The following is a 22,522-nucleotide window of genomic DNA, read 5'->3' on the forward strand; positions in this document are numbered from 1 at the left end:
TAGGGAGATAAAGAATTTTAAAAAATGCAATTTCACTCATGCATCTATGTGGCATAGCTCCTATAATCTATGTGGCATGAGGTAGCTTGTAGCATCTGGGCACTATACCAAGCAGTAGAAAGCATTGAACCCTATCCAATCCCTGTATGGGCACCAAGATACCACATCATCCCTAAATTTATTGTTTATTACAACATCAAATAATGATTCATATGCTACTCCAAATCCTCCTAAAACTTGGTCTCAAACAATGACAAAGCATTCCCCAATGATAGGGAATGGCATGCACCCAAGAGATGACCCTCAAATTACTATTGGAGCTCAAAAACTCTATGGGCAACAAGTTGCCCTACTCTTTTCACTCATGTACTTTGTTATTTATGGCTTGAAGGAGCTTTCAATCCCCCTTGTGATAGCCAAAACTCATCCCTAAAAGATAGGGAATATTTAGCCCAGTTCTTGAGTGATAAATCAAGGAATTCCTTGTGAAGATTGAAGGAGAATAGCTAGAGCACTCATGCCCTATTCTTAGCTGCTTGGAAACAGTTCATAACGGTCTTAAAATTCCTCTCTTCAGCCCACATACCATGCATGAAGATCTGAAGGAGCACCCTTGAGATATCTTGTAGTTTAGCATTAGTAAATTGTTTTAAATTAGTCCCAAGAGGCATTAAGCACTCTCTTTCTTCAATCCTTTTCTTAATGTTTCTTGGCTATCCGATGCTTGAGAGCATGATCAAGAAGCATTCAAAATTGTCAAAAGTATGAATAGAAGTGTCACTACCTTGAAATTCCTGAAATCACAATAGCGATCTACTTTCTTTTAGCGCATAAAACCCACCACTAAATCCCCCCACATCAAGCTTTGATGGCTTCCTTTCTCTTTAGTGTTTGATGCCCATGATATGTGCTTATTATGGGGACATTGCTTCTGATCCAACATAGTAGTGATATGGCACCTTCAGGTCCATGTAGTTTGCCCCCCTTTTCACGCTAAAAGTTAGTGCCTTTTTTCCTTCCACAATAAGGATGGAAGGCTAATTCTCTCATTTGCCATTTACTCTTGGGCATGGACACTTGCATGATCACTTTGACTTGTCCCTAGGACCCTTGAGAATGGACATTCACACTTTCTTTAGTCAAACTAAACATTCAAACTCTGATAGACACTTCTTTTGCACAGACTTTGCAACCAAGGACTTGACATGCCATTAGCGACTCATGTCTCCACCGTCATACACTTGGCAAAACTTAACTTGTCTCATATTTCCCGTCATACTCTTGTCAAGGCACGAATAACTCTTATTATTCTCGTCAATCACTTATCATGACACATGGATGCAATCTTGGTATTTAAAGGAAACCCATAAGTTTTTATTAAGTGGACAAATAGTGCCACAATATCACTTCTTCAAATCTCTTGGCAAAAATTTTCCAAAACATTGGAGGACATTTGAGAAGGGGAATACTAAAGGGTTACTCAAGTCTACCATTTGCATAAATATGGATATCTACTAAGTATCAATGATGTCTTATTTAGTCTTAAAGGATGTATTGTTTGTGCATGGTACATGGAAGAAAAAGATCTCCCAATCCAAGAAAGAGGTGAAACTTTTCATGATAGTTAAGGTAAAATTCCTTACTTAATTTGACAATAGCTTCTAATGACATCAATACCTTATTTTCAAGGTCATGTTTATATAAATAAATAAATAAATATCACACACATGATCAAGCATTCCCTTTTGACATTTTACATGAACTAGTTTCATAGTTATTGTTTCTTTCCACATGTAGCCTCCATGTAGCTTAATACTCCTTTTTTGCTAGAAATTTGTTGCTTACTTAAAAATTTTTAATTTTTAAAATGTTTCTTATTCAAAATTTAAACTATAAAATCTTAAAAAAAGCATGTGTGCTTTCTTTTAGTCTAACTTGCTTAGTAATATGCACATAGCATTTATATTAGATATGCTATTTGGACAGATCAAAAGTAAGCGAATCATTTGCGACATAGCCAATTGCAAAAAACCATGCCACGATGCCACTAGAGACACACACCATGTTAAGTCACTCCATAAATAGTGCCAAAATCCTATATCACTAAGATACCCATGTCAAGTCACTACCATTATTAATGTCAAACTCCTCTATCACTAAGAATTTCAAAGTAAAGGCGATTATAAATTTACCAAGTAAGAAAGAAAAATGACATGTCACACCATGCAAACCTCACTTATTTTGACATCTGTAAGGTCTGCCTGGCAGGTCTGCATGTGACCCCACTCTTAGAGGGTACTCCGTCAACTGCGCCAAGTCCCGAAACAGCTAGAGCGGAAGTTAAATTCGACTCATAAATGGAAGACCTGCGCATGTCTCGGCTCTTAATGCAGAATGGAAGTTAAATTCGACTCACAGATGGAAGACCTGCGCGTGTCCCGGCTCTTAATGTACAAGTAAAAATTGGCAACACTCATTTCATTTCACATCCAGCATTCCTTTGGCTCTTAATGCAAAGTAAAAAATTGCAACACTGCTTTCCTTTCACATCCAGCATTCCTTTGGATCGCTGTGTTGCCTCCTCCAGCGTGAGAGCCGAAACGCAGACGTTTGATAGCAAACAAGATGAGCGGACCCGACGCCCTGTTCCCGATCAGGAACTTCTTCTATCTGGGCGCCTATCAGAGCGCCATCAACGAGAGTGGCAACATCGATGGCCTCTCCGAGAGCGAAACTTTGGAGCGAGACTGCCTCCTGTACCGATCTTACATTGCACTCGGCAGCCAGCAGGTCACAGATCTATTTATTTGCATATGGAGAGAGAGAGAGAGAGAGGTGTGGCACAATGCCGTTTCAAAGCCTGTCCATTCTGGTATTAGAGGTCTGCTCGTAAAATTTTGCCTGATTTTATATTGTAAATTGGAGATCTGTAAGAAGGGACGAGCTAGGTAAGTTAATAGAGACTGCTACAAAGCAGACAAACCGATGGCATTCAAAGCCTCGCCATTCTACTATTAGAGATCTGATTTACCGCTGTAAGGGATGCATTTCATCTCATCAGGTCTCATTTTTGAGCCGTTCTTTAGCTTCAAATTCACTTAGGTCCCTCCATTAGGTCATGCTACCTTTCTGAAATCTTACTAGCTTGAAGGTCTATGAAGTGAACCATTTTTGTTCAATGGTTGGCGCTTTGCTGGACTAGTAGCAGTCTTAGTTTTATCTTACTAAGCAGTTAAATTCTCGTGTAATGTGCTTATGCAAGTTTGGACCCATAATTGTTTGCTGCAAGGAACTAGAAGATATGCTTTGGAAATATGCAAACTGTTGCTTTGATAAGTTGGATCTACATGTCATCCTCAGACCTGCTGTAGCAGTACTTTATGAAGGTAATGAATGAAAGATGCTCAAGATGAACATTGAAGGCAGAGTTGAGGAGTCTGATGAAGGACTAACTTGGCAGCAATTCTAAAGATTGTAGTTGATGCTGTTAATGATGCCTTTTTCAGGATGCCTTGTGCATTATTCGAAGACCTGTATATAGAGAGGCAAAGGTGCATCATTTGGGCTGCCTTTACCCCGGAGTAACACTGAAATGTGTCTCAGGTCACTACTGAATCTAACTTCAGTGAGACATCAATTTGACTCCTTTCCCACAGCACATACAAATTCATAGAAAGTCTACTGTCCAAGAATTAATGAAAGCAGAGCTCATAACTAGAGCTAAACTGTTCATGATTAGTTGTCTATACATGTATTTTCACAAGTAGCATTCCACATTATCATCAGACATGCAACATAGAGAAAGTTGTTATTTCTGTAAAATGTTTGAGAATCTAGAGAGATGATCCTAGCAGAATGTTTAAAAGACAGAAGAACAAGAAAAAGGCAGACCAGCTGATGCAAATGCAAGGACAAAAAGGTGAAAGTACAATACAATGATGGAGGAGGTTGCTGGAAATATCAATGCAAAGGAATGTATTGCTCATGGATATGCAGCACTAAATGCTCACGGGATCTACTCCTAAACGGTTTATTTATGCAGCACTAAGTAAAGTGGTAATTGTGTGTGAACAACTGCCATTTAACTTCCCTTGTAAGTAGGAATGACCTTTATGGGATATTGTAAAGTGGATGGCCCCAAGGGTGACAACTTTTAAGGACATTTGGCATCACATGTTGTGGCATTTCATGTCTGGTGGCAAAGGAGGGTCCTCTTATAAGAGGAGCTATGTGTATTGATATTTAATTCAAGGTAGCAAAATGTGGCCTCTTGTGTCCGTTGCTCTTGTAGGTTAATTGTGTGATTGTTAATCTTAATATGTTTACTTCTTAATATTGTGCAACTAATGGTACCAAAATTATACATTAATTACAGCAATAAATAATTTCACATAAACTCGAAATACAAATCTTATTGATTAATCTTGCACATTGACACTTAAATTGTACTTGATGCACAAGTGAGATTAAGTTAGATGTGTGTCACGGTGTTAGACAATCCTAATGGATGACTTTTGGTGCTAGGGGGGTTAGAGATTTAAATGATTTAATATGCTTGACTAAGGTTCAATGGATTTAAATGGTTTAATATCCTTGACTAAGGTTTGTGGAAAGTTTCAACACAAAACCCAACATAAATAATCAAGAAAAAAACCTTACCAGATGTTTCATATTGAGATGCTTTGAATGCCATGCCGAAAGAAAAAAAAGTTGAGTGAGTGTAGAATGCAATAGAAGACTTGAAAAACCTAAAAGAAATCAAGTCTAACTAGCCTAAGATGCCTAAGGATGATATTTGACTTCTAAGAGACTAGCCTAGTGGGAGATAACGAACGATCCGGTCAAAGATGCCATAAGGCATTGACAGAAAGGGAGATCCAAGATCCACCGCACAACTAGCAAGCCTTTGATAAACATGGATACCAGGGGGTGGAGAAACTACGCTTTCTCCTTGGGGAAGGCCGCCTCTCAAATCTCCTTGGAGTGGCACTATCACTCCTGGAAAGGGGTTGAGGTTGGTTTGGGAATAGGGATTGGATTCAACTTTAGTGTGGGTAAAATACTCTTTAGTTGTAGATACTCATGTTGCTTGCCCTAATCAACATGAAATGCTATTTGGAGCCTCTAGGATGTTGTCACCAAGGTAGCCTTCTGATCATATTTTCAAGCAATTTTCAGCCATTTTAATAATTTTCAAAATTAATTAATTTTGAAAATTAATTTCAGCCCTTTTGACCTTGCCCAAAATTAGATGTGTCCATCCACAATTTAATTGGCTAGGCCATTTGCAATCTCAAGTGGTTCCTAACCTTAATTGTCCCTTGGACTGGCACAAACTAATTAATTAGTGCCTAGTCTCTAGTATCACTGTTGATACTTATTGGCCAATTAATTATCCTAGGGCCAAACTGACACCGGTTGTCACCCCAGATCGAGCTGATATAACTTGTCACAACTTTTGCCTTTGACACCCACTGCTTCCTTGGGCTCCTTGGCTTGTTACCATGAAATAATTGCCATGCATCACATGTGTCTTACAACATTGCACATTTTATTATTGTATTAATCAAATGTTACTAGCAAGAGCAAAACATCTAAAAAATTTCATGTCCCCATGACACACTACATACGCAAGTTGCCCATCACTATTGGAGTGGAGATGCAACCTTTCCATTAAGCATTAGGTAATAGTCTGGACCTTCTATGCTCTGTTGAGCCTAATGGGCTTGATCCAAAATTGGCTCTAACCGAAACAAATCAAGGTAAAGTGTATCATTGAGGATGATTTGCTAGGTCTGCCTCCATCAAGTTGCATTTTTTCATAGGTGAAACAATGCTGAAACTTCACCAAGAAGCACATGGAAACTTTACCTCTAGCTTTGTTTGCCTCAAAATCTCCACTAGGTTTTCCCTCTTGAGCATTGTGATGCTTTATATTTTCACATTGTTGCAATGCATTACTAGTCGCATTTTTTCTCGTACAAGCATTACTACCTGTATTTTCTCTCATGGCCAGCACTATATGGAGCATTTGTACGATCGGTAATAATACGATGAATCCCAAACACAATGGGTTGCATGTATGCATTGCCAAACTTGCCACATTGTGCCCCTGCATCATGCCAACATTGCGATACATGGGATTTTGCATATTACCAGCGATATGCGGATGCATTGGGCCTTGCACACCACACATTCGTTGCTGCATATCATAAGGAGTTGTGTTGTACATCCCTGCATGCAGTCCTTGACCCACCATAGCATGGTAACTTGTGCCACTACCAAAGTACCTTGGCTGCCCCATCATTACATGCATGCTTGGTTGTCCAAAAAGCATTGGATTGACACTTCCAAGTTAGCCTTGCATATGCGTCAATTGTCCCCTTGGCACCATCTGCTTATGCCCACTATCTACATTTGGAACATCATGTTGCTTTATTGGCTTTTTCTTCGATGCATGTGGTATCGTGAAGCTCTTGAAGACAATATGCTCTTCTTGCCTTTGCTGCCCTCTTTTAAGGGTTCAAAAAGTGCATAAATTGAGGATCTTTTGCCAATTGTACAAACATCTCAATCGGTATTTTTACCTGATCTTTAAACTAATAATCAATTTTCTCTTTCTTTTGTTGGTCATCAGCTTTAAGAAATCTAGAAGGACCCACATTTGGTTCTAAACCAAGATTATCAGCTTTTTTTCCATGTTGCATGTCTTGTCCAAGATTAGGCATTGCATTTTTCGCAACACTTTGTGACTTTTCAGGTTGAGAGGTATCATCCCTACTTGATTCCATCTCACTATCTGAAGACATTCTTGTTGTGATGCTCAGGTGAAAACAATTTCAACACTAGAGCAAAGCTTTTGACTTCCAATCAGGTGCTATGGGGTCACCAATTCAAGGGAGTTGATGGTATCTTAGTGAGGGAACCATGAAACTAACCTTCCTTCTCGGATGGGGTGGTAAATAACTTGATTCAATACTAATTATAGCAAGTATAAAATTCACAGTGTACATGCATACTTTACCACTTAATCTTTGGACAATGGATAGCCTTTAGGTCTCAAAACTGGTGCCCCTTGTAGTATTTCTTTAGCTTTTATTGCAAATGGATGGAGTACAATTGAGTTGATCTTCTTTGCTATTCCAAGTGCCTCTTGTTGTCAAAATTGACCATAAAGCCTTTAAACCAAATTGTCCCTTGGTTTGTTGGGGGATTGGCCTTCACCTTGCTCTTGAAAAGACAAAATAAACCCCTAAATTTGATATGGGCTGGTTGGCCTCTTGAATCTTCTTGAAAAATTCTTTAATTTCAGCTATTGGAGTTCAAGTCTTAGGTCCTCAGTTCTGAGCATACATCCCAAGGTGGCGATCAAACCCTAAATTTTGTTGCTATAAATTAGGGTTTACATTAGAGATTTTTCAATGTGCCCACCTTTGATGATTCAAATGGCTGGATTTTGCTGAGATAATTGGAGAGATGGTTGTGGGATGAGAGAGAATACTAAAGAGAGAAATTTCAGAGTTTCTTTGTGAGAAAGGTTGAAAATTGCTATGGCTCTGCTCAAATAGCCATGAAAGTTGTTATCTATAGCTTAGGACTACGAGAAAGGCTGCTACCCCCTTTTGTATGATGTCACATGCACTAGAAGTACCTTGGGCTGCTGTCCCCCGCACCTAGAGGGCTTCAAACTACTGTCACTTGGTGTAGGATTAGTCCTTGGTGGCTGGAAATCATATCAGTAGCATCTCTTGCTCTCCAACAGCTTTCTTATTTTTCACAATGGTTGGATTAGACTTCCACTAGTCCCAAAAAACTTTTTTCCACTTGCATGGGCAAGTTTCATTAAGTGGTAGGCTTCTAATTCCATTTTTCACCTTATTAAATTAATTTTCAGAGTATTAATTTTGAAAATTAGTTTAATAATTATTCTAGTGCCTAGAAAAATAATTTCCCTAGCCAATAATCAAATTGTCTAGGCCAATTTGTCTTCCAAGTATCTTTGACAAGTTATTAGCCCTTAGATAGGCATTAATGAATTAATAATGTTGGGATAAAAGGCCTCTGGGCTTGCCCCTGTACATTGTAACCGCCCATTCTTTATTCATATATAATATGATAGTGCAATGAGGCTGTCAGTTCAATTGGACAGCACCTACATTGTGTGTGCTCTTCTCTCCCGCATCTTCCTCTTCTTCTTCTCCATTGCCATTGCATCCCCTTCAATTGGTATCAGAGCTTTGGATCAGAGCTTGATCGTGGAGCTTGGCCCAGTATTACTTCAGCCCAGATTGAAGACCTAGAGCTTGGAGCTTCAATGCCATCCATGGCTTCTTCCCTCCGAGGTAAGATTTCATCTCTTGCCTCTCCCCAGCCCTCATAGGCTCTTTGCAGGTGTTCCTTGGCTTCATTGGGCACCTTGTATGCCCCATTTGCCCCTTTATCCTTAGCATAACTAGCATACCCCACAGTAGCATCTTACGTTTTTTTGCGCCTGTTTCAAAATCTAGCTCAAAAATCCTATTTTTTCTCATATCTCAGGCATCCGGAATGCGATATAGGCAAGGTAAGAGTCTAACTTGGGGTTTTGGCATGCTCCGGACGCAATGGTGATGTCAGATTTGTTAAATTCTGATCACAGAATTTTCTGTAACAGATTTGAGTTGATTTATAGCAAGAAAATGTCATGCTCTTAGCTTATGTGATGCTCCCGAGGCTTGGTATTTGATGTCTAAATGCTTTGGGGATGTTTGTCCAATGTTTTGAGATGCTTTGGGACTTGGTTTGAGCTTCCATAGCTTGATTTATGCAAGGATTTACTGCTATACATTGTTTGGGCAGCAAGGTTTTATAAGCGATGGCTTATGCATAATGCTCTTTGTTGACATTCGGGTGTCCTGTTGGATGTATTGATGCTTGGTCATCATGGTTTATGCCTGGATATGCTATTTGAGAGCTATTGAGCTTTGATTTGGATGCGGACACTTCGTCGTTGGTTGGGATTTATGCTACCTTGGTTAACAGGTTATTTTATCTCCAGTTTGGTTATGCCTATGGTCTACGGGTGCTCCTGACTACTCGGGATGATATGTTGATGTATTTGGATGATGCCACTTTGATGTTTATGCTTCCGGATGCTTCTTGAGCAAAGAGTAGAGCTCAATTCTTGGTTCACTGTCATTTTCTTTGCAAATGGTATTTCACTTGATAAGGTTTATGCCTTGTGCTACCCATTATGGGACTGATGTTTGATGTGGATGCTTTTGGGTTCGGCTGTAGTATGGCAGATGTTTGGGCTTGAATCGACTTGCATTTGAGAATTTTGTGGAGCAATTTGCATTTGGTTGGCTTATCACTTATGCAGCTTGGATGCTATTTGGCCCTTAATGCCCCGATTATGGATCTTGGATTTACTTGGATGTAGATACATGTTTGAGCAGTGCTTGCTCCATTGTCTTGGCAGTTGGTTATTGAGCTTTCATTGCTCATTGATGCTTGGTTCTTTGCGGGTTACTCCTTGATCAGTGGACTTCTTGATAGTGCTTGGGTTTAGCAGTTATGGCTTTGTGGCTTCTGTGTTGCCTAGCTTCTATGCTAGTTGGGTTGCTTTTGCCCATACAGGTCAGAGAGCAGTTGCTCTTGATGCTTATCCGGCTATGCACTTTGTCTACTATCATGTACTTTACAAAGCCACTTATTTGGATGTTGTTGTACAGATACTTGGGCTTCTCTTGGAGCTTGACCATTGCAGGATCTTATGCCACTTACCGGTCTTGCATTGACTTGGATGCTACTATGTGGTTTGATGTACTGCAGAGTCATGTTTGCCATTATGGTTATGGGCTGATTTCATGGCTGAATACCATATGCTCTTATGACAGTTGTTTTATGGCTTTTGGGCTGAGGCCATTATGATGACAGTCTATTTGGTTAACAGGACACTGTGCTTGACCTTGGATCGTATTACACCCCATGAGGCATGGAGTGGCATGGAGCCCTTTTATGATTACTTGAGGATGTTTGGCTGCTAGGCAATCTGTACGTATGCCACATGAGCCTATGTCAAGTAGATGTATCCTCCTTGGTTATGGAGATGGTGACTTTAAGGCCTACAGATTATGGGATTTGGATGCTCAGCAAGTCATACGCAGCGGTCATGCTGTCTTCTATGAGATGCAGACACCTCTCAGGCCTCTTGATGAGCATTCAATACGCTTTATTTCTGATTTTACAGCAGCTATAGTGCCATTACAGCAAGCTGTTTATGCTGAAAATGAGGCACTTATTGGCCCAGATAACATAGCTATGCATAGCAGTCAGGGTCAGGATGGTGGTGGTCAGTTGCTAGACCCCTTGCAGGCTCATGAGAGCCGTTTTCTTGTAGATTTGCAGGCTGGATAGCCAGCCATATGTCAGTCTTCCGCTTCGCTGAGGCCACATGTAGTCTTGAGACCCCGTTGGATGAGTGTTCGGGATGTTGGCTCTCTTTCAGTGATTGACTCTGGAGAGTTTGATTGCTCTCCGCTGTCTTGTATGCGCTACGATGATGCTACGCGCGACTTTGATGCTTTATAGCGGTGTGTTGATGAGTTGTGCTTGCTTCATGAGAAGCATTCTTGGATTGCTCCATTGTATGGAGCTACGAGATCGCTTATCTCTTGGATGTCATGGACTCGAGGATGCTTGACTCTTCTTCTGCAGAGGTTTCCGCCACTTCTTGCACAACTCGCTTTCTGATTCGGCGTTGGGTGAGATATCATGATTCCTCACCTTGTCTTTTTTTTTTCTTTTCTTCGTTTTCACTCCCCAGCCACATTGGCCTTTTAGTGGGAGGTTGTTGGGGTAAAAGGCCTTTGGGCCTGCCCGTGTACAGTGTGACCGTCCATTCTTTATTCATATATAATATGATAGAGCAATACGGCTGTCAGTTTAGTTGGACAGCACCTACATTGTGTGTGCTCTTCTCTCCCGCATCTTCCTCTTCTCCTTTTCCACTGCCATTGCATTCCCTTCCAAATTAATGCCTAGTCTCTAATATCACCACTAACATTAGTAGCCAAGGAAGGCCAAGGAATTGGTCTAGGCCAAAATGTGACACTAGGTACCACCTAGTACCTATCACAAACATAACTTATTACAACTTTTGCCTTTGGCACCAATTGATATCTTAGGGTCTTGGGTCCCATATTTTGAAATAATTAACTTTCACCTCACATGTGCAAGTTACATTCGCACATTTAATTAACTTTTAATCAAATGTTAAGAAAAGCAATAAAATTTCATGTCCTTGTGATATCACATCCAAATAGCTTGAAATAGAAAACATTCGGCTTCAGCCCAAAATACACCTCAAAAGGAGTCGTACCTATAATGACAAATGTAGGTGACCAATTCAAAATATGAATTGTGGTGGCCATTGCTTCAGCCCAAAGACATTGAGGGATCTGCTGATGCTCCATCATAGTTTGAGCCATCTCGATCATACTCCTATTTGTCAGAGTGAAGCAATGTGGAAGCGAATGACCATGATAAAGAGTGAATAGAGAGAGGAGAGAGAGAGAGAGAAAGAGATAGTGAAACACAGAAAATCTGTAGTTGTATAAGGATGCAGAATTATATACGGGTGCAGAGAAAACATCTGCGTATGTCTCTACCTCGAGGAGCTCGATCTCTATCAACCCTGAGTGCAGTCTCCGTCACTAGCAGGTTGAAATTTGTCAGATACCAGTGTTCAAGACTGTTGGAAACTCAGCCTTATAAAGGTTAAAAGTAATGCCTGAAAAATACCTGAAATAATCAGGTCGGCTGCATTTAATGCAGCCGACTTTAAATGCAGCCAATTGCTGCAGTTGGACAGTCCCACTGCCACTGGCATTGCTGACGAGGCACAGGAGATGACTAATGACTCTCAACACCCCCTCTCAGGTCCTGGACATTATAAAGGTTAAAAGTAATGCCTGAAAAATACCTGAAATAATCAGGTTGGCTGCATTTAATGCAGCCGACTTTAAATGCAGCCAATTGCTGCAGTTGGACAGTCCCACTGCCACTGGCATTGCTGACGAGGCACATGAGATGACTAATGACTCTCAACACCCCCTCTCAGGTCCTGGACAAGGGAGCAGACGGAGGGATCTGGAATGTCGGTGAAGTAAAGCTTGGGGAAGTGCCTTTGTAAACAAATTTGCAAGATTGTCTTTAGTCTTACAGTGTTCCACATTGATGGTCGCATCCAAAAGCTTCTTCTTGATGAAGTGATATTGGATCTCTATGTGCTTCGTCCGAGCATACGGGATTTTGTGCCAAGGCAATACAACTCTCATTGTTGCACCACAAAATAGTAGGACGAGTCTGGGGGCAGCCAAGCTTCTCCAACAACCGCCGAAGCCATATAGTCTCACATATGGTAGAAGACGCAGCCCGATACTCTGCCTCAGTCGAAGATAGGGCTATCGTGGGCTGCTTCTTGCTACTCCAAGAGATAGTACCAGCACCCAAGGTAAAACAATAACTTGTAGTAGACCGCCTCTGATCCATATCGACAGTCCAAGATGAAAAGCACCTGTACTTGTTGGATAGGAAATATTGTCCTCCATCTCAAAAGTCACCAAGAGCTCTTGTACATATCTCTGTTGAGAGATGAAAATCCCCCTCTGAGACTGATAAATCTCGTGGCCCAAAAAGAAATGGAGAAGTTCTAAATCCGTCATCTCGAACTTCTGATGTAGGGCTGCCTTCGTCTCTTTGACCTTCTGGGTATGATCACTTACAACAATTAAGTCATCAACCTACAAAACAAACAACACACGATCAACCTCGGAAGTGTGCATGTAAAGCTGCGGATCGGCTCCAGAGCGCCGATATCCCAGCTTGGCCTGGAGAAACGAATCAATCTTCTCGTTCCAAGTGTGCAGAGCCTGCTTCAGGCCATACAAGGCCTTCTTCAACCTGTAAACTTACCTATCTAAGGTACCAAAGCTAGGAGGTTGCTCTATATAGATCTCCTCCTTTAGATCACCATTCAAGAAGGCCGACTTTACATCCAACTTAAAAATAGGCCATCCCCTATGACGAGCCAAGGCAAGAACAACACGAATAGTCGCCATGTGAGCAGTGGGGGCAAAAGTATCATGGAAATCAACACCTGGGCGCTGTGCAAACCTTTAGCAACAAGGCAAGCCTTGTGCTTGTCCAGAGAGCCATCACTATGATACTTGGTCTTGAAAACCCATTTGATACCAATTACCTTCTTATGAGAGGGACGAAGGCACAAGGAACCAAGTGCCATTCCGCTCAATAGCCTTGAACTTGGCTTCCATCTCTTTCCGCTAGTGATTAGATTGTAAAGCCTCCTTTAATGATGTAGGCTCTTTATCCTACGTAACATGAGACATCAAACAGTAGTTAGAGCAAACAAGCTTCGTAGAATGTGCTTAGTGCCTTCGTGACCTTTGCGGTCCATCCTGCGGTTCCCACTCCTCAGGGATCCTCTTAATTCCTAAACCGCGAAGTGTGTCACAGGCCCAACAAGGAGGAGGCTGAATCTCGCCTCGGTGCTCTTCATCGGTTGAAGTTTCTGGAAGGTCACCGGCAATGGAGGACCAAGCGATAAATCTGGTGGTTGGGTAGTAGACTCCTCATTTGAAGAAGAATCCTCAAGAGACACAGGCTCGGGAGGAACAGTTGCTAGGGCCCAACTATCACCGGGATCTCCAAGTACGGGGTGATCCTCACCCCCCTCTGGGGTTGGAACCTCCACGAACCAAACATCACGGCTCGTGTAGACATCTTTCCTTAACGGGATCATACAATTGGTAGCCTTGAGATTGCGAGCTATTGCCCACAAACACCTATCTTCGAGAAGCCGCTTCAAATTTGTCACGCTGTGTCTTTGGGATGTGAACATAAGGATCACACCGAAAAACCTTGAAATAAGAGACATTAGGCTTGGATCCAAATTATGCCTCAAAAGGTGTCATACCAACAATAGCAGAAGTAGGAGAACGATTAAGGATGTGAACTGAAGTAGCCACAGCCTCAGCCCATAGACATTGAGGTGTCTGACGATGCTCCATCATAGTATGGGCCATCTCGATCACATTGCGATTCTTCTACTCCAAAATGCCATTCTCGTGAGGGGTGTTTGTATTGGCAAACTCCTGGTGTATGCCATGATCTGCACAAAACCGAGCAGACTCATTAGAAACAAATTCTCCTCCCTTATCCGATCGTAAGGTCTTTAGCTTCGCCTCGATCGGTTCTCCTCAAAGAGCAACCAATCCTTGAAGTTGGAGAAAGCCTCTGACTTCAATTCAAGAAATAGGCCCATGTCATCCTGCTGTAATAATCTACAATGAGCATGAAATACAAACTTCCTCGAAGGGATTCCGTCTTCATCGGTCTACAAAGATTGGTGGAAACAAGCTTCAAGGGTGTTGATGACCGCCTCGAAGCGTTGCTGGGAACAAGATCACGAGTTTGCTTCCCACGGATGCAAGATACACAAGGCTGCTGACTCACCACAATATCTGGCAAACCTCGAACAAACTGGTCCTTAGACGCCTTCCGAAGGTATTCATAATTGAGGTGACCAAACAGAGCATGCCAAAGCTTGGACTGTGTTTAAGAGGTAAGAATAAGAGAAGTCAAGGCAGAAGAAGACCGCAACTTGTAAACTCCATTCTCCTCATAACCTAAAGACAAAACCACTCTCGATCCTCGATCAAGAATCTGAAAAGAATCCACATCAAACTCGACCAAAAGGCCGAGGGCACAAATCTTGTGCATCGAGAGAAGATGATACTCCAAATTTGGCACATAAAGTACCTTAGAAGCATGGGCACTACCACGTCCATCTGGAATAAGGTGCATGTTACCCCGTCCCTAAATAGGAATAGATGAACTATCTCTAATAAGAATTTGTCCATGAGAAGGCCGCAAATGAGTAACACTTGTTGAACGAGTCATGTGTTGAGAGGCATCACTGTCAACAATCCACTTCCGAGTAAATGGGGCAGTCAATGCAGCATTAGAAGCCGGCATAGTCGAATCCTCAACCACCTCCAAATGGAGGAAAGCAGTTGATGAGGGAGCAGCCACCGCTCTGGAATCCTTTGAAGATTTCTCCTTGTTCTCCTCCTTCTTCTCCTTGTCGAGGCAATCCTTCTTCTAGTGACCTATTTTGCCACAAATGTGACAAGTAGACTCTTTGTCCTTCTTAGATTTGTCTTCCTTCTTCTTTTGGTCCTTCCCCTTCTTCTAAGAGGATTGTGTTAGCAGATTAGGTAGCTCATGGTTGAGTCTGGACTTGTGGTTCAGTAGGCTGGCATCAGAGATTATTTAGGCATTTTATTTTCCATTGTTTATTGTGGATTGGCATTATTTACAGCCAGTCGGCCAGCATTTAATGCTGGTCGACCTGTCATACTTTAGGCATTTATTTTGGCCTATTTATTGTCAGCCTCCCTCCTCCACATTCATTCATCACCTGACAGTTCTTGGAGAGAGGGAGCAGATGCCAGTGCCTCCACAGCCTGTGACTCACATTGTATCTGTACTGTCTCATGTCTTGGTATATGGATTCCATTTCTCGAGCATACATCTAAGTTCTCATATGTATTGTGTTATCTCTTTCTTTTCTTTTGTCTTGTGTTCAACAGTTTATTTCAGCACATATTTATGCTTCCACTGCTGCACCACTTCTGACATGGTATCAGATTTCAGGGTTTGTGTTTCTGCCATGTTTTCTTGCTGATTTCAGGACTGTTTTCCCTCTTGCTGATCAGGCAGCTGCTGCTCCAATCAGGCGACCATTTTTTCTTGCGTTTTTTTACTGACGTCAGCATTTGTACAGCCTGCGCGTGTGTTTCAGCCTGCGTTTTGGTGCTTTTGCATTGGCTCTTGGCTGGGCACTTCCATCATCAGGTGGTTCTTACTGTTTTTGACAGTTTTTGACTGAATTCTCGACTTCTTACTGCAGCTTTTGTCTTATTTTGATCAAATTTTGGGAAACTGTAAAAAAAAAAAAAAAGGCCTAATGATTTAAGCGCCTAGCCAGGAGATGTAGAAGCACCAAAACGCAGGTTGAAACACATGCGTAGGTTGTACAGATGTTGATGTTAGCAAAAAACACAGGCAAAACTAGTCGCTTGATTGGAGCAGCAGCTGCCTGATCAGCAAGAGGGAAAACAGTCCTGAAATCAGCAAGAAAACACAATAGAAACAGAAATCCTAAATCTGATACCATGAGGGCTGTTACTCTCTATGGCCAGCTCTAGCAATTGAAGTTTGAATCCAAGGATACGATCCAATCATTTCTACTTCATGTTACCCAACTCCAAGACCAGCTTCGCACTATGCAGTCTACCCTATCAGAGGCACACCTTGTTGGTACGGTACTCTACAAGCTTCCTCGGGAGTTTGGAGTGGCGAATGCTTTACGGGAGTAGACATCTACGACTCCTGTTAGTTTTCTTCATATGTCCTTGATGCTACTTGAGCATGAGGCTACTTTCCGACTACATGGGAGGCTTCCCTCCCATTATGGAGGTTCAGGTGAGGCTCTTGCAGCTTCAAAGAGAGGTTCGAAGATGACGAAGTTGAAGGCCCAGTGTTACCATTGTGGCAAGAAAGGTCATTTAAGGAAGGATTGCAAAGAGTTAGCGGCTTCCAGGAAGAAAAAGGAGCAGAAGACGAAGCGGGATGCGGAATCCTCCGACGAGTCATCATTTGCCTCAGATTTCGATTTCGATCCTCCGGCCAAGGTGAAGTCCAAGGCGTGGAAGGGATTCTTTTCTTCGGATCATAGGAAGGGCTTAGTGGCCCCTTCCTCAGCTGCTTGGGTGGCTTTCGTCTGGAGCTCACATGAGGGGACACTTTGGCAGTCTAGCAAAAGACGGGGAATTCATGGTCATTTATGTGCTGCGGCATTGGTGACAGGATGGTCACATGTGCTACTTCAGCGGCATTGTTGACAGACATTGAGAGTTGCTACGATCTTCTCTATCTTCAGGAGTTGGTACGATCGACATCGATATCCGGTTCTCTCTGAGAGCCACCTTGGTGGTGGCTTGCGCACCCACTACTTGGGTATCCATGGTTCTACTATGATGGACATTGTTGTGCGTACTATGATGCGACCTTATCATTGTATATTGTATCGTATTAGATCACCCATGATCTGAGAGAGGGTGTTAGCAGATTAGTTAGCTTATGGTTGAGTTTGGACTTTGGTTCAGTAGGCTGGCATCAGAGATTATTTAGGCATTTTATTTGCCATTGTTTATTGTGGATTGGCATTATTTGCAGCCAGTCGGCTAGCATTTCATGCTGGCCGACTTGTCATATTTTAGGCCTTTATTTTGGCCTATTTATTGTCAGCCTCCCTCCTCCACATTCATTCATCACCTAACAATTCTTGGAGAGAGGAAGCAGGTGCCAGTGCCTCCATAGTCGGTGACTCACATTGTATCTCTACTGTCTTATGTCTTGGTATATGGATTCCATTTCCCGAGCATACATCTAAGTTCTCATTTGTATTGTGTTTTCTCTTTCTTTTCTTTTGTCTTGTGTTCAGCAATTTATTTCAGCACATATTTATGCTTCCACTGCTGCACCACTTCTGACAGATTGACCAACCAAAGCTTCAGACTTCAAAGCATTGGTTTCTTTCAGTTGCTCCTCTTGATCCAAGACCATAGGAACCAACTCTTCCCACCGAAGAGTGTCAGACCTCCTTGAAACAATCAAGGCAGAATAAAAACCACTGAAGCGAGGCAGTAACCGTGAGAGAAGAGTTATCGTCATGTCATCAGAAGTGATCACCTTCCTTGCATTTTGAACGTGCATCTGAAGTTTCCTTAGCTTGTCGATATGGTCCTGTATGGATGATGACTTGTTGACACTCATAGTCCTCATTTGCACTTCCAAAGACACATGCTTCATGACGGTCATCCGATTATACATTTGATCCAATTCTAGCCATATCTCCCTAGCCACTGTCAAATGCTCTATGTGAGAGATAACAATTGTAGTACATGAGAGAAATAAAAACGAGCGAATCCATGCATTGGGTTTGTCCCAATGTGCCTGAGCCTTTGCCAACTCCACCTTCTCATTGGAAGAGAGTTTGGACTGGTCTCGCGAAGGACGGTTGATAGCCTTCGTAACAAGCTTTGCCGAATCATAGGACCCCAGAATGGCAAGCATCATGACCCTCCAAATGGGGTAGTTCTCACCATTGAGCTTTTAATCTGAAGGAAGAGCCGGTAGGATGGGCACCTTCCGATCCATGATCACTTGAAACTCTGTCTCAGCCTCAGAAGACATCTCCACCTACAATGCTTACACAAAACACAAAAAAGCAGCCCCCTTTGACTGTGAAAATAAAGCCTGCTAGGGTTGAGGTTTGCTCATCCCGTTCCTTCTTCACCCACCGGAGGCGATGAAAAGGTAAAATCTGCACTTGAAGGCCAAAAACACAGCCTTCTTCCTTCTCTAACAGTAAAAAAAAAAGCAGCAGCTTCAGCAAATGTTCTCTTTTCTCACATGCCCACGCTCGCCTCAGCCTTGTTCTAATGCGCAGCTCACCTGCTCGCACTCGAACGCTGAAAACGCAGCCTTGTGTCTTGCTGAAAACTCCTCTTTAGATAGATCCACCCTAGGTCAGAGTCCTTCAATGCTCTGATACCATGTCAGAGTGAAGCAATGCGGAAGCGAATGACCATGACAAAGAGTGAACAGAGAGAGAAGAGAGAGAGAAAGAGAGTGAACCACAGAAAATCTGCAGTGAAGAATGTTGTATAAGGATGCAAAATTATACACGGGTGCAGAGAAAATATCTGTGTATGTCTCCACCTCGAGGACCCTTGATCCGAGTCAGCCCCAAGTGCAATCTCCGTCACCAGCAGGCTGAAAGTAATGCCTGAAAAATACCTGAAATAATCAGGTCGGCTGCATTTAATGCAGCTGCCGATTGCAGTCCAGACAGTCCGACTGCTGCCACATGGCACTGCTGATGTGGCACAGGAGAATTTGTACAACAGGCTGTTGGGGTATCACCAGCCAGAGATCTCTTTCTCACACCCTTGGGCAGGCTGGCTATAAATAGCCTGAATAAAACAATAAAATGCAGCGGGTTGGCCAGGCTGGCTGGCTGCACAAATTGACTTATAAAATAATAAAATAATCATAGAGTGCTGTGATTGCTGCTGGCTGCCACGTGGCACCTGTCTGCCCTGCCCAATCTGTGTGAAGTGCGCAATAAATGTTGGCGACTGCACCAAAACTGTCTGGCTTTCTCCAGACTGGGTAATCTGCCCCAAACTCCTGACACAGCTTGTCTGTCCTGGGGATGACCAAATGTCTAACATTGGTATGCTGGTCCAGCCAACATCTCATTTAAGTTGACTGATAGATTAGGTGCATTTGTGTGTGAGTAGTTAGATTTTGATTTTCAACCCACTATGAGAGATTATTGATTCATTTCCATATCTGTGAGCTCATGTTTCCCCTTATTTTGTTTGTGATGTGCAGCTGGTCATCAATGAGATCACGGACTCAGCTCCAACAGCTCTTCAGGCCGTGAAACTTCTAGCTTTATATTTTGCAAGTGGTGACAACAAAGTATGTACTTGTAAGCATTTGGTTTTTGCCAAGTGAATCCTTTCACTCAAATTAAGTTCCTCCAGTTTCTTTGAAAGTGAAGTTCTTTCTTATGAATTGTCGGCTGTCTCCTTCCAATTTTTTGTTCCTTTTTTGGACCTTCAAATATTGTTCCTTCAAACCACACACAGCTGCATCAACACAAGACGTAAAGAGACAGTAGTACAAGTCCATGTTTTTGATCTTGTTTTGTGTCAGAAAGTGGGGGAGGCTGTTATGATTGTAAGTACAGGGCACGTCTTCAGGAGTCCGGCATTTTCCTCTCTGCTGAGAGATTTTGTAACTAAAGGTCACTTTTTGTATGCTCCAGGAAGGACCGCTATCTAGTCTCAAAGAGTGGCTCTCCGATCCTGCCATAGTGAGCAATCCAACCCTGCAGCTCGTTGCTGGAACAATTTATGTGCATGAACAGGATTATAATGAGGCTTTGAAGTATACACATGGTGGACAAACACTTGAGCTGTAAGATCTTGCTATCCCTGAAGGTTCATTTGAAGTCTTTGTGGGTACTTATTTTAATAGTTGTTTGTATACTACATTTTTGACCATGAAGCAGTCTTTTTGGCTTGTTAATGTGTGCTTGTTATTTGGGCCAGATGTGCTTTGAATGTTCAAATCTATTTGAAGATGTATAGAACTGATCATGCTGAGAAGCAGTTGAAGTCCATGCAACAGATTGACGAGGATCATACATTAACTCAACTTGCCAATGCTTGGGTGAATTTAGCTTTGGTAAATTTCTACTGGTACTTGAACCTTTAGACAAGACAACTGTTTTAATTGTTTTCTGTATTTAGGATTTACAACAATCACTTAGCTGGATGCATATGGCTTTGGTAATTAACTGTGCCAGGATGTGCTTTGGTGTCTTTTTGGCTTACAGGGTGGAGCGAAGGTTCAAGAATCATATTATATACTTCAAGATTTCTGTGATAAATATGTACAGACACCATTGCTTTTAAATGGAAAGGCTGTATGCTGCATGCACATGGGACGTTTTGATGAGGCTGAGACTGCTTTGCTCGAAGCACTTAACAAAGTAAGTCGCATTTCTGAATGTGCATGTATTTATTTGCATGCCTATGGAACTGTGATGTGTTCACTATTCAAATTGTTTTGACTTGTTTTCAAGCAAGTAAAATATAGATAATCTAATGTGACCATTGGGATGCCAGTTGCATCCCAGGAGTTTTAGCAGTTGATCCTCTTTTGAAATTTAAACCTGCAGTCACACAATCTCCTCTAAATAGGAAGATTTTGTTGAACACACTCAAGTGTCTGACACTTGAAGGGGCTTAGATTAATTGTGCAAACTAACAGTTTGTTTATGAATTTTCACGTCTGCTCATGCACATGATAAAGACACTGGTAGTTGAAAATATTGGTTGGATAGTACTTTTATTGTGGCTTTGCTTAAAAGTGAATGGCTATTACATAGTCGAAAATCTCAGCTGGATGCACTGATTTCTTTCCTTTTTCTATTTATATTTTTGGCTTGATCTGAAAGTGAATGGTGACTCATATAATGACATGGTTAAAGAAGGTTGATGTGCTCAGAACAGCATGTTCAAGAAATAAATTTGTTTCAGAACTGACCAGAGTTTGTGTGTCAGGAAGTTTCAAAAGGAGTGATTGTAATGTGTAGTGGAAAGTGGCTTGGTTCTTGTAGAGCAAGAGATGGCATTTTATGATGTGTGCTCCAGGTTTTATTTTTGAAAGCTTCACCTCATGCACACCTTTTCCTTTGACAGGATGCAAAAGATCCAGATACACTGGCAAATCTGATTGTCTGTAGCCTTCATCTGTCAAAACCAGCAAACCGATATTTGAGGTGATTATGTTGATAAGTCTTCCTTCCCCTTTCTGCTGTCTTATGAATAGGATTTAATATGGGTTTTGCCTAATCAAACTCTTATCATTTGCAGCCAGCTCAAGATGTCTTATCCTGATCATGTGCTGGTCAAGCGGGCCATTACTGCTGAATCTTCCTTCGAGAGAGCTCTCCAAGCAGTGGCTTGAGACAACAGCTGGCTTCAGGCACTAGATGATTTTGCTTAGTATGTAGAAAATGCAGGGGAATATTCATGTGTTGAGCTTCATGACTTGCATCTCAGTTGAAATTTGTAATTGTCCAATGCAAAAATTTTGTTTAATGAGTGAGGCTCAGTTAAACTTTGGCTTCCATGCTTGACTGCTTCTTTGTAATTATTCAGCACAGTACAGGAAACTTAAGGGTTCCCTTGCGTTTTAGTATCAATAAACCTCAGTGTTCTTTTCCAGTTGGCTGCTTAGACTTCTGTCCTTAGGAGCATATAGTTAGGGACTGCAAATGTAGATGTGGCATAATAGCTCCATATGGGCTGCTATGCAGGTTATTGGCACATTATTTTCTCTCACTGCAACACAAAAGAAAAATGTGAAGCAATATTTAACTTGCCCATATCCTGTGAAGTCAGCTTTGTTGTTCCCCTCTCCAACAGTAGCCTTGAAAGGGAAAAGTTACATCAATTGAATATTGGTGCTAACATTGACACTTGTGGTTCAGGAGCACCCAAACCCTTGACCATGCATTTTTACAAGTGGTCTCATTACAATGTCCATATATCAACCAAGTGGAGCCATACAAGGCTTTCAGTCTCGTCTTCTATTCTTGGAAAGCCCTCCCCAAAGATTATATTAAAGATTTGAGTGAGAGATGAAATGAAATGATTTATTAATGTTTGCAAAAGTCTAGGTTGGACAACAACTAATGCAATGCCTTCTATCTTTGCCTCTAGTTAATGAATATGTTACATACACTCCTTGGGAGGTACTAATCTATGTATGCTAGTCTCAAACTCTCACCAATGTTGAGGTATGCAAC

General features: G+C 41.9%; 1 protein-coding gene across 1 annotated transcript; it reads left to right on the forward strand.

Moving 5' to 3' along the window:
• The first annotated feature begins 2,508 nt into the window (after window positions 1–2,508).
• Window positions 2,509–21,938, forward strand: LOC148037631 (Coatomer epsilon subunit). Its single transcript, XM_087676575.1, has 7 exons — window positions 2,509–2,790; window positions 19,531–19,620; window positions 19,970–20,121; window positions 20,256–20,391; window positions 20,543–20,698; window positions 21,411–21,490; window positions 21,585–21,938. The coding sequence occupies exons 1-7, from the start codon at window positions 2,626–2,628 to the stop codon at window positions 21,676–21,678; spliced, it is 873 nt and encodes a 290-aa protein (XP_087532701.1). The 5' UTR covers window positions 2,509–2,625; the 3' UTR covers window positions 21,679–21,938.
• Window positions 21,939–22,522: the final 584 nt, after the last annotated feature.

Source organism: Lygodium microphyllum, chromosome 4, assembly GCF_053477565.2.
Source record: "Lygodium microphyllum isolate KBCC chromosome 4, Lygodium_microphyllum_v1.1.10, whole genome shotgun sequence".
Lineage (NCBI taxonomy): Eukaryota > Viridiplantae > Streptophyta > Polypodiopsida > Schizaeales > Lygodiaceae > Lygodium > Lygodium microphyllum.

Excerpts from the sequence above, each read along its gene's own strand:
- LOC148037631 (XM_087676575.1), top strand. The coding sequence starts at position 2,626 with ATGAGCGGACCCGACGCCCTGTTCCCGATCAGGAACTTCTTCTATCTG. Across the intron at positions 19,621-19,969 it reads TTGCAAGTGGTGACAACAAA|GAAGGACCGCTATCTAGTCT; the intron begins GTATGTACTTGT and ends TGTATGCTCCAG. Across the intron at positions 21,491-21,584 it reads CCAGCAAACCGATATTTGAG|CCAGCTCAAGATGTCTTATC; the intron begins GTGATTATGTTG and ends TATCATTTGCAG.